The sequence below is a fragment of the Mytilus trossulus genome, chromosome 11 (assembly GCF_036588685.1).
Source record: "Mytilus trossulus isolate FHL-02 chromosome 11, PNRI_Mtr1.1.1.hap1, whole genome shotgun sequence".
Taxonomy (NCBI): Eukaryota; Metazoa; Mollusca; class Bivalvia; order Mytilida; family Mytilidae; genus Mytilus; species Mytilus trossulus.
In genome coordinates this window covers 57055662-57069110 of record NC_086383.1, presented here as the reverse complement: position 1 = coordinate 57069110, position 13449 = coordinate 57055662, and the positions used below count along the sequence as shown (strand labels likewise).

Here is a 13449-nt window from a genome sequence, read left to right as displayed (position 1 = left end):
CCAAGTCAGGAATATGACAGTTGTTGTCCTTCGTTTGTTGTGTTTAGTATCCGTATTTGGCACGACTTTTTTTTAACTTTTCTTCAGCGCTTTTCAACTTTGTACTTGTTTTGGCTTTCGAACTTTTGTATCTGGGCGTCACTAGTAAGTCTTTTGTGGACGAAACGCACTTCTGTCGTATTAAATTTTAAACCTGGTGCCTTTTGTTAGCAATTATTCGTGTGTTTCTTTGTCCAATGTGTTTTCAAATTATTTTCAAAACTAACACGCATAATGGTTCCTTCCAGGTATGGCACAAGTTTTGGCAGTACAAGGAGACGTAAGACATGGGTTTTCTAACAATTGCACTTTCAACCATGACTTCGCCCGAATAACTGGAATAGCAGCTTCATCTAACGGCAGTATTGTTTTATGCGACCATAACAACAAGACTCTCATTTTAGTTGACGAAATCGGAAATTATATTACCAAGCTGAATGTAGACAGTGAGCCATACGATGTGGCTATTACAAGTCAAAATATAGGATATATTACTCAACATAATACCAGATCTGTATTGCAGATCGATTCAGAAAGGATGGTTGTTCTATCAAAAAGAACATGCAACGATTTAAGGACTACCATGGCATCTACAGTTAAGGGTTCAAGCTCACTTGTCGTAAATGAGAGGGGTAAATCCTACATATATGATTATTATCACATAAGGTAAGTCGATGTCATTATACATTTTCAAGATCATGGTTAATTCTTAATTTGATAACACTTCAGTTTTGTTAGTTTCTTCCTTTCCAATTCAGTTACGGGAAAGTCATTTTTAATTTGTAGCAAGCCAATTAGGATATTTCAAAATCTTTAGCAAAATGCAGGCTACAATATTGAAAAACCAGTGTTGATATGAAGTAAACATCTTGAGTTCACATTTAATTTATAAATCGAGACGAACAATTCGTAAAATTCTGTATAAAATTGTTGTTTGGAAGAGATATTTACTAGTATTTTTTATTTGTGCAAGAATTTTGATGGTGAATAACTAAGATTAATGTATGCGCGTCAAACCTTGAACTAAAGTATGGAGCTTCAAGATATGCAAACGTTTAAATTAAAGATTGATTGATTGATAAGCACTTAAACTGTGCTACTTATTTGAGTTCATTTGTTATTAGTGTGGGATGCGTGGAAGAACCAACCACCTTTGATAAAACCAAGTCAATTCAGGTTGGGTTGCGATCAACTTCAACTTAAAGTAGATTAATTATGTTTTATTCATATTGTTAACATTGTATGTATATTATAGAGAGCCTTATTGAAAATTGGTTTAATCCAAATAAGTTACTCTCTTTAAATAAAGCTATTATTATTATTATTATTATTATTATCACAAATCATTACTAATGTATAAGGCAAAACATGGCTTAGCTCAAGAATATATGTCAAGTCTTATTGTATCAGCTTCTGCAAACCAAAAATATAATACGAGATTTTCATCCTCAGATAATTTTATTATTCCAAAACCAAATACAGAGTTGTATAAGTCTAGTTTCTCGTACAATGGACCAAGAGTGTGGAATGCTCTTCCTAATTCAATAAAAAAAATCAAATACAGTATCCGAATTTAAACATAAATACAAATCTATGTACTTTTAACATTACCATCATATTTTTACTGTAATGCCATATCATAATTGTTTATTGTATTTTAAATTGTACATAATCTTTATTTACCATTATTATTGATGCATTGTTTATTTGTAATGTAATTATTATTGTATTAAGAGAGCCTTATTGAAAATTGGTGTAATCCAAATGAGTTACTCTCTCTAAATAAAGATATTATTATTATTATTATTATTACGTGCGAAACTTTATCTCACCACCTCAGTGCCAACAGGCCAGTATTGCAATACACCACTTAATCAACTCAACCACCAAGGGCCCTTTGGAATTGTAGATAAATTTTCACAAAACAGTTATTCTAGGTGCAAATGTATTTGGATCTTTGAACAATGTCATTTTTAAAATGTAAGATTGTGGTAAACAACCTCTTGTTATGTCGTCTTTTGATAGGCTAATATACAATTGAAATAAATCCCCCAAAAATAATTCTCTGCATTAGGGAAGGTTAATAACAATGGTCAAGTTGCTCTATTGGAACTGTTAATGTCTGCTTATATGGCTTTTCGAACTTTAAGGTTATTTCATAATGAAGGTTTTTTAGCATTTAATTTCTTTATTTAAACTCGAATTATAGGATGGATCTTCGAGATATTTATAAAAATATATCAATTAAAAACTTATAGATTACTTGAGATTGGTGTTAAACGCAACTTTCAGTACTTATGGTGCTATTTTTGTTGCTGTCAGTTTTTAGTGGTGGAGGAAGCCGTAGATAACCAACGACCTTCAGTAGGAAAACTGTCAACATTGTCAACTAAGTCATTACGAATTGAGCTCTCCTGCCTCGTGCGGGATTCGGACTCGCATCCTCAGTTTTGACATGTGAGTTATGCTATAGTTCGACTACTTAGACATTTGGAACAGTAGATTATGGCAGGTGGAAATATATTTGGATTTTTTTATACATACAAATGACTTCAATCGAAAAATCACATCCCACAGAAGATAAAATACTAATCTATTTAAAGCTTTATTTGCATTTCTGCCCACACCACCAACAGTTTTTGTTAAAGAAAAAAAACATCATTAAATTTCTCCACGTCAGTTTGTAGCACAGAAAATTATTCTAAATATTACATTGTAGTATAACAACCTTCTAGTGCCATGTTTGGGTCGCTGATGACAATAAAAAAATATACATTTTCATGTGTAACGCAAATAGATATTTCAAACCACTGTACGATTGTGGTTTCGAAATAATCTTAAATCAAAATACGTACCTACGAAAGCAAACAATTGAACTTGTTACATTTATTTTTTTTTAGGTTTGTGTTCAATGTCGCTGTTTTACAAAATTGCTCACTATATTATTTTTTCTTTGTGATCTATTATTTCAGTGCCATTGGAGACAAAACAGTATCCATAGGTAATAGAGGAACTTCTATTGGTGCTGGTGTTGTGAAGACGCATACAGTTGATTGGCAAACTTTTTTTTCTTGTACAGTTGGCTCAAATGATATACTGGTCGGAAAGAGAGTATTTCATGAAGGTGCGTATCATCCTGGTGAAAAACTTTTTAGCATCACAACCATCAAAACACCGACTGATATATGCTCGGATGATAATAAACACCTTTACGTCAGTGGACAAGGTTCAAACAACATACACAGACTTACAAAGGAGGGAAAGGTGATAGATATACCACTTCATTCTCAACATGGAATCAAAGAACCAGTCGCTATGTGCTTCAACCAAAACTATACAAAGTTATATATTGTCAATGAATGGGGGAAGTCAGTTTTGGTCTTTGATGTTTATTGATGCTTGACTTTTTATTAAATATTCCAGTCGAAATAAACCATTGGGTGTTCAATTGGTTTTTTTTTTATAATTGCATATTATAAATTCTATACTTAAAAAAAGTAATTTGCAAATCCAATTTATACAATGTAGGACCCCGCATAAAATATTTATAGGAAAACTAATGATTTATATTCTAATAAATGTTTTGCTTTATGCAACACAATGACTTCTTAATCTAGTGATTTGCTTTTAATAAGGACTAACAACTCTTTTCTTGTGCATTTATTTATATATTGGATAATATTTGTTCATAAGTTATATTGCTTTTGCACAAAACATTTTGGAACAGATAAACTATTTACCTTTCATTGTTTCTGTTTATTTTTTGCACATAATATTTAGTGTGTTTAGGATAATAATTTCAATAAAAAATATATCTTGCTTTTTTATTATTTTTTTTACGGTTTAAGCAATCCTGTTGATTTTTTCTTAAAATAGCGCGCATGGAATGCACTATTTTATATTGTCGTACAGGATATTTTTCAAATTTAATGAACTTTCTGTTTTTTTTCAATTGGTAAGGATAGCCGAAAAGCAATTTCTGACTTTATAAGATTTTTTGGGTATATATTTTTTGTTAAACACTTCCGATAATAGTTGTAGTGTATTCTAGAACAATTTTCTATTCTGAAAACGGGAAAAACAATATTTGTATATTTCCCCAGGTTGTTTAGTGGAGGTTTGTCGAGGTTTCAATCTACATTTGAGCATTTCAATATAAATTGCGATCTTACAGTCTATATACTGCTACATGATACTTCTTTTAATTACACAATAACACAGGATCACCCGTAAAAGAGAGGCGAAACACTCCAAATAGCCGTTCAACCTTTGTCGGTATAAGCATTGTGTTATATCATTAAGAGTGTTTCTGGCTTTTGGCAATAGTAGTTTTACCAGTACTGACAGCTCGTACATCATTTTCAATATTCCAGTAAAGTTCAGGGAATTATACTGTGTGTGTGAATATGTGAAAATTTCATTAAATGACTGTTTAATCTATCATACGAGTATTCATTTATGTTTCAATGCCAATGGTTTCTTTATCAAAATAATCATCCTCTAAAGTATCATCTTAGGAGACGCAATTCTTTGAATTTCATGTCAAACAGACCTGTGATGCTTTATGGTAACTATCATTTCACTATTTGGACATCGAAACATCTTTACAGTTGATAGAAGTTCCTCATCTACTATCAATATGAAGCAGACTGTATTGTATCTGTTGTATCTTTTTCTTTTTGTCAGACGGTAACAAAAAAAGATTACGCTAGCTTTTCTCATTCTTCGTGTTCTTCTATAGAGGCATCTGTATCATAGTTTATCTAATCTTACTTCTTTAGAATACCAGAATAGATAAAATTAACAGATTTGTTGTCATAAGTTAAAAGTATCTTTTAGTTATTTTTTTTTGTCTCCATTGTTAATGGCAGCTGTCCCACACAATGCTGGTGTTGATTTTCTCAATAAGTGAAATACTAATGAGAATGGAAATGGGGAATATGCCAAAGAGACAATAACCCGTCAGAAGAGCAAATAATAGTCGAAGCCACTTATCGGTCTTCAACGAGAAAATACCGCACCCTGTGCTGTACCTCAGCTGGCTCCTAATCAAAATGTGTATTAGTTCAGTGAAAATGTACACCATACTAGATTCAAAAACATATCCATGTATATGAACTAAAATATAAAAAAAAAACCATACAAAAGTAACAAAGTCCATAAGCTCCTGACTTGCGACAAGCTCAAAAATGCAGCTGATCGAGTTTAACAAGTTTTGTGAGTCCGAGTCCGTTGTCAGAAAAGGTAACAACAGAAACTAAGGAAAATGACAATGATACATAAATAAAGGACTACTAGCAGTTACTGACATGCCAGCTCAAGACCTTATTTAAACTTACTGAAAGATTGTGTCTTCATTATATGAAAATCAAACACAATCTCTCCCGTTAGTGGTTTTGTATCATTCCAATTTCCATCATAAAATATATGAGAAGAAAGAATGTGTGTGTTATTTCCTACATAAGCCCTACTGGATATCTTAATATTCTTCTGGGAATATTCATAATGCTAATCGGTTGAGAAAACTGCCAACGGGTTTTATAATGCTCTGTCCTGGAATGGCTTGCAATGAGAACACATACTGCTTTGAAGCATCATACTGGCTACAATGGAATATGTAGTCGATATTCCTAGCATAAAAAACATCCACTGATATACCGTGATAAATCATTTTAGATGATAAACCCCTATATATTTTAATAAAGTGTTTTTTTCGAAAATATTCTGCAAAAATAACATCTTCTTTATAATCAGCATCGTTTGATTTGGTCTGGAAAATGGGAAATTTGTAATGTTTGTCTTGTTAACCGTTGGAATAGTCAATAATTCAAATGAGAAATTTTGTTATTCAAAATAGAATAAATTGGTATGTCCCTCTGCCTCTGCTGATATCCATGTTCACATTATTGTCTGATAACGTAAATCATGAATACTTGGGGCAATAATCGCAATTGTTTCTCCATATGCGGTAATGGTAACGTTTTCTTTTGTAGCTCAGCTCATATGGTGAACCTGTATATGCATGATGACTTGTTTCGAAGCTGAGACATTTTAACATATGTGGTTACATTTTCGGAGTACGAAGTGTGATTAATTTTTCCGTAAATTAGCATACCCCAAAAATCCTTTCGTGTTGCAGCTCTTCATGATAAAAAGTCCCACAATAATTTCTTTGAAAATTTAATACTTTGAATATACATATTATAACTCCATAGTTTTTACACATTTATTCTAAGGTCCCAAGGGCGGATCCAGGATTTTGGAAAGGGGGCGAAGGTTTAAAATTCGCCGAGCGGAGCGAGGAGAGAAAATTTTGGGACCTTTTTGGGGCTAAAAAATACATAATTAAACGGTTCCTGTCGTGGGGCATTTATATTTTATAGTTGCTGTAAAGTGTAAGGGTGGGACATTTTTGATGCTTCATATTCTCCCTATTAATTGTCTATCATAAAATGATAGTATGGGTTCAAAGCTTGATGTGAGACTTGTCAGTAAAAAATAGACATGGAAATTATCGCCGGTTTGTTGCAAGTCAAGTTATCATAACCTCACAGATTTCTTGTTGTAAACAAGATATACGCCGGGCTTTTCGATGAAAACACTTACAAGTGTCGATCAGGTCAAAATATTAAAATCTTAATATTGGCGAATGTTGATTCCGTTCGGTCAACTTTTTTTTGCACTGAGAAATCATGTTTGGAAGAACAAGCACCAAAATCGTAAATTATAACTTTTTTTATTTGCAAATGTTACTTAAATAATACCAAGCGATTGTCTTCATATTTCTTTGATAAAAAAAATTTGAGAAAATTTAGTATTTTGTATTAGCAAGGAATTTGCATACGTAACAATTCATACAAATCGAATTTTTGAATTGAAATTGCACTGTTATTGAATAAAAACGAATAATTTCTTGAATTAATATTCTTTAATATTGTTAAAAGTAGTATAACACTGTAAAAAGTAGCATAACACCATAAAAAGTCTTTTTCTCGGGATATATCAGTTTGTTTTGGGGATATAATGTTTTTCTTGTATTTCTCGGGAAATCGTGGTACCGCAATACGACCGTCACGAGTTAGAAAAGACAAACAGTCGGTCCCCCCCCCCCCCCAATGTTTGGTTGATATGTTTCACCCAACAGAGTCTGAAATGACAACGAATATATAAGTCCGGCGAAACAGACATTCCGGGAAGACATGCAAACCCCGGCCACAAAAAAAAATACGCCCGTTTTTATTCATCATGTTCATTTAATGCTAAATAATTTTGTTGGAAATTTTCGTTTCTAATAGCAAAAAAGTGGACAAGACTTGTTTTCAATCCAGGTACGGCCAGAAGTTTTGTTTAAGGCAAGAATCAGAGTCAATGTTTTTTTCTCTCAAATATGTCAGGCTGCCTCCTCAAATCAAATGGTTCGTACCTGAGACTTGAAATCTTTCTAGACCTTATACTGACTGGGGATCATTATTCAACTTTGTTAGTTATAAAATAGGCTGGGGCATTTGGTGATAAACATGTTTTCGTAGGTAAATAATATTGTGCAACATTTTTTTCATGAGAGTGTAATAGTCTACAGTCTGAAGGGTATTACTTTCTGTTTGGTGGAATAGTGAAAAAGAAGTCAATACGTTCTTGCTCAATGTGTTACTGTAATTTAAATTTCAAAATGACCAAGTGACGTTTTTTCAACGCACTGGTCAACTCCACCTTAGCAAATCACATGACTTTGACAATCAGTAAATACCAGCGAAAAAAATCTTTATAAATAATTAAAGAATTGTCGTATGAAAATAAAATACATGCGGGAAATGGCAAAGTATTAAAGTTAAAGAAAATTAATAAATAGTTGATCCTTAATTCACGCTTACTTAGGAATCGTTACATTATATTTGAATCCAGAAAATATTAATTGTGTTAAATGTCGAATGTCAATCTTTAGAAACGACCAACTAAGTTTTCCAACAGCAACTGGACTGCTAGATAAATTTATCATATTATTTGATTTAGCTTCGTTAGAATAATATGCTCGTAATGTATACAGAGAGTTGTCTCATTGGCACTAATACAACATCTTTCTATATCTATGTTTGTATTATATTTCATCATATACTGTCGGTATGTAGTGTTCACAATAATGGGTTCGATATCAAATTAAAAACATTTAGCTTTGACGTCAATAATGTTTCGTACTTTATTTGGCCATTTTAACTTTTTGGGATTCGAGCGTCACTGATGTAGATGAAACGCGCGTCTAGCGTATACACAAAATTTAGTCCTGGTATCTATGATGAGTTTATACACGTTTCGTAATGAAGAACTGTGATCAGTGTATCTTTTTCCTATACAAACGATCAAATCAAATACACCTTGCCTACGAAAATTGACAAGCACATTATTTATCAATAATATTGTGCTTTATTTCCAGAGGCGGTTTTAGTGAGTTTATAATTTACATGTATTGTTGATAATATATTGTCCGGGCCCATCTTATCAATTTGCTTATAGACCCTCCCTCTTGTTTCTTACATTCTAGATCCGCCCCTAATTGCTACACATTTCGTTTGATGGGTTGCTTTACGATCATGTTGTTCATTGAAATCCTTTCTTGTACCCCCCCCCCCCCCCCCTCCCAGCTAATTGGCGCCCTTTCTACACAAGGATATGGATTGTGGGGCTTCATTTCTGTTTCTTTATCTTTAAAATAATGACATGACTATTCTGTAATTACATCATTTGTGTATTTAGTATACGCTAACCCCATTCTTAAATGTTTGCAGTAACCCAATAAAAAAGGGAAAACTTATGCTCAAAATAAATTAGTGTTTTAAAAGAGGGCGCACGCCCGTAAAATCCGCCCCTGTCAACATAATTTATTCTGTGGTCTATATAATTTTTAAACAAAAAAAAAAACCACAAACCCCAATTACCTGTTAAAGGTTCCATCCCTTACCAACATTTCATTAGTATCTTGTTATATTTAATACCAATGTATATCTATAATTGTACTGCATGATTCCAAAGATATCATGTTGAGGTTTGTAAAAGTATTTTAACATTTTGTGCCTCAACATCTCATTTTCGGCATTATAATTGTCTAGTTTAAATCTTTTGGGACCTTTCAATATTTCTGGCCAAGCGTCTCCCTATTTCAAGACTCGCATCATCGTCCAAAAATTCCTGATGTTGCTGTTCTGATTGAGCATCTCCACCTAGATCCCTTCAATGACGGTGATCCCTCTCATTAATATTTTGTCTTGAGGCTTGGATTCTGCAAGTTTTTGGTTGTAACTCGAAGAAGACGGCTGCTATCGAGAAATGGGTGTCCTGAAGCGAGATTTGGAGGGCTGATTTAGAAAGGCGGAGGATTACTTGCGTAATGTTGACGGTGGGGTTGTGAGATGTTGATGACATTTTGTTTATTATGTAGACGGCTTCATAAAAGAACCAGTCTAGTGATTCAGAGAGTTGGACGACTGGGTGCCGGAAGTGTTCATCATGAAAGTTGATGGATGATAATCAATTTACATGACTGTATACAAGAAATTAGTGGCTGGCTGTGTGATATGAACAGCTGATTGAAAGACGGCTAGTTATTAATACTATATAAATGAGACATTTTTAATAAATGATTTAATGTTGGTGTTTTTAATATAAGATAAGATAATTTTTATTAACCAATCATGGTGCCCAAAATTTGAGCTATACAATCAAATGAATGAATTACAAAATAAAGCACAGAAAATGATTAGAATGATTAAAGTGCATTTAGACAACAAAAAACAAAAACAACACATGAATACATATTTACACTAATTAACCTGATATAAACCAAGTTATTGACAAAACATAGTTGTTATGGGTGCCACTGTGACCTGGAGAAATAACATAATTCTTTATAGTACTAGGTCTATGGGAGACAACTCCTGATCAATTTTATTTCCTATAATTATATATCTATCTATATTTTTCTTCTATTTATTTCTTTTTTCTTTTTTTTTTTTAAACAACAATATTTTTTATAATTTTCTTTTGTTCTTCAAAAAGGGAGTGCAATAAATTAGATAAGTTTGAAGTTACAAACAAATCTTCAGTTGAAAGAATCCAAACAAATTTCATTTCACCAGATAATCTTGAAAAATTTTTGAATTTGGAATTTAGATTAGATAGATGTTGAGATCGAGTATCTTTTAGAACAGGACATTTTAAAAGAAAATGTAGTTCGTCTTCAACTGCGTTCTTACATAGCTTACACTTTCTGTCTTCAGCTTTAATCCCAAAATACCTCCCTCTTTCGATTTCAAGATCATGACAGCTAGTTCTAAATCTTGTGATTATTTGCCTGTCTTTTTTTGAATTCATTTTTAAATATGGTTCAAACATAAAAATATTTTTAAATTTTCTGTAAGTTCTTAATTTAATGCCAGATTGTAAATTAGTACACTTCCCAGAATTGCTTTCTAAACTAGCTAACCAGCTTTCTTTAAATTTAATAGTTAAAGATGTTTTTACCTTTTTTAGAATATGGTTTTGTTTAAAGTTTGACTGGTTAACAAATAGATATTCTAAGTCTAGAAATTTAAATATATGTTTAATACTTCCTATCCAAGATTCCTGGTTATGTTTGTCCATAGAATGAGACAGATTTATGGCTTCCCTTAGAATAATATTTGAAGGTTCAATATCTTTCATAAGATGGATCCAATATTTTATCATATTCATTATTACATAATACAGTGTAGGGAGTGAACCTAGTTCTCCTCTACATGCCATATTTGATGTTTTTATGTTAACTCCAAGTGAAAATTTACAAAGCTTAGTATGAATTTTCTCTAGTACAAGATAATCAGTTTCTTTTGATATAAAGTTATCCAAATGTATTTGTTTCTTATGAAGTATATAACCCCAAATTTCAGATCCATACGAACAAGATTGGTCGGATTGTATGGTTATAGATGTGTAGTAAAGTACTAGGTTTTGGGCTTTCCACTGAAAAGGTCTTCCTTAATTTGAAATATGCTTTCATTCCTTTGTTATAAAGTTCTTTCTTTGCTTTTTGGAAACTCCCAGATGATGAAAAATTTATACCTAAGTATGTGTAGTTTTGTACACATTCTAAAGTCTGGTTTCCTAATGATATTTTAATATTTTTAAGTCTTCCTGATTTGTTAAATACAAGAACCTTGGTCTTTTTTGTGTTAACTGTCATTTTATAATCAACTGTAAATTTATTTAATTTGTTAACACAATTTTGAAGTCCTTGCTCTGATGATGATAAAAGAACTACATCATCAGCATACATTAAAATATTTAAGGGATGTGTATTTAATGGGATTGGATCACATGTTTGGTCAAAATAGGTTGGCAAATCATTTAAATATATATTAAAGAGACAGGGACTGAGATTATCCCCTTGTCTTACTCCTATATTTGATTTAAAAAGGTTTGTCCTGTGTTGGTCTATTTTTACACAAGTTTCTGTGTTTTCATACATACATTTTATAATGTCATAAAATTTTGTTCCAACACCTATACATTTAAGTTTATAAAAAAGGTGGAGATGTGAAACTGAATCAAATGCACGCTTAAAATCTACAAAGCATGCATACAGAGGCTTCGAATTATTTTTCACAAATTTTTGAATGATGGTATTTAACACATACATATGGTCAGTTGTGCGACATCCTTTAGTAAAACCAATTTGCTCACTTCTAATTATATTTCGAGGTTTTAAAAATTTTGTCAACCTGTTATTTAGAATTGAATTAAATAACTTGCCTATGTTATCAGCAATAGTAATGCCCCTGTAGTTTGATGGATCATGATTAGATCCAGACTTTTGAAGAGGGGTGATAAAGCCTTGGCCCCATAATTTTGGGTAAATACTACTTGAAAATACTAAATTAAAGAGTTTTTGTATTAGAGGGATACAAACAGTTTGGCTATATTTTATCATTTCATTCGAGATCATGCTGAATCCACAATATACGATTAATATTGGTGTGGTTGACAATTTGTGTTTTAGGGGACAGTTTCAGGCACCATTTCTGGCATTGACTATCTCAACAATGTAGTGGAACTTGATTGGGTGGAAGTCAAATTTGTCAGCGTATGTTCCATTGCCTGGTCATAGAGTGGAAGATCATGATGGGAAGACTCAGAAATGGTTTCTGGAATTGTCATGTCGTCAACAAATCCCTCACGTATGTCTGTTTGGTCCTCTGTTTCTCTCTTCTCCTGTTTATTCTCCTCCAAAGCAGTCAATTTACTTACTTGTATACACCATACAGGCCTGGTATGAATGGCCGTACGAGTTTCCAAGGATGTTCACTGAGTACCAGAGTAGACTTCTACATACAAATACAAATACAAATATTTTATTGGCACAAACACAATTACAATAATTGGCAAAGGCCCATATTATAGTGCATTACAACAATGAATACAGCATACATTTACTAGTATTTAAATATGTTATAAATAAGAAGCTAAAATCTCGTTTCTATACATCAGACATTTATGTATATAAGAACTAGTCACTTTCAGGACTTTTAAAGAATTACTATTAATACAACTATTAATATTTAGCTGATTTTCACTACAACATATAGGAAGTATATTTAATATCTTATTTTTAAAGTTAAATCTATAGTTTGAAAAAAATTCACATTTCAGTAAAAAGTGATTTTCATCTTCTACCTCACCTGATTTACATACATTACGAACTCGTTCGTCGGTGGCTAAACCTAGATATCGCCCCTTTTCAATAGCAAGATTGTGTGCACTCAATCTAATTTTACACAGAGATGACCTTTCTAATCTATTACTTAGAATATATTACAGTATGTTTGTGCGACCATCGACAGCTTTAGATGCTATGTACTGGTTTACATATGTTACAGTATATTGTGCGACCATCGACAGCTTGAGATGATATGTCCTGGTTTACATATGTTACAGTATCACGGTTGTTCGACCATCGACAGCTTGAGATGCTCTGTCCTGGTTTACATATGCTACAGTATGTTGTTCGACCATCGACAGCTTGAGATGCTCTGTCCTGGTTTACATATGCTACAGTATGTTGTTCGACCATCGACAGTCTGCATATGCAATCATGACAATTACAAACATTAGCTCTGATAAGCTTTTAAAACCGACAGAAAAAAAGCACAACAATACATTCATAGAAAGTCATGATCACATGCAATTGAACATAACAATCAAGAGTTAATATTAATATGTGTACGTATAAAAAAATCTATAAAGCATCGTGAACACTGACACTGAAGCATGCTCTTATGAAGTAAACATTTGAATACAAAATTTTAATTAAAGTTACATGATTTCTCACATGAAATGTACATATAGATTAGTTACGAAACTACAATAGGCACAACATAGCAGGAA

The 13449-nt window shown here is 32.4% G+C and overlaps 1 protein-coding gene across 1 annotated transcript; it reads left to right on the top strand.

Moving 5' to 3' along the window:
• Positions 1–270: 270 nt before the first annotated feature.
• On the top strand, positions 271–3683 carry LOC134690498 (uncharacterized). Its single transcript, XM_063550471.1, has 2 exons — positions 271–705; positions 3012–3683. Exons 1-2 carry the CDS (start codon positions 290–292, stop codon positions 3433–3435), a joined length of 840 nt encoding a protein of 279 aa, XP_063406541.1. The 5' UTR covers positions 271–289; the 3' UTR covers positions 3436–3683.
• Positions 3684–13449: the final 9766 nt, after the last annotated feature.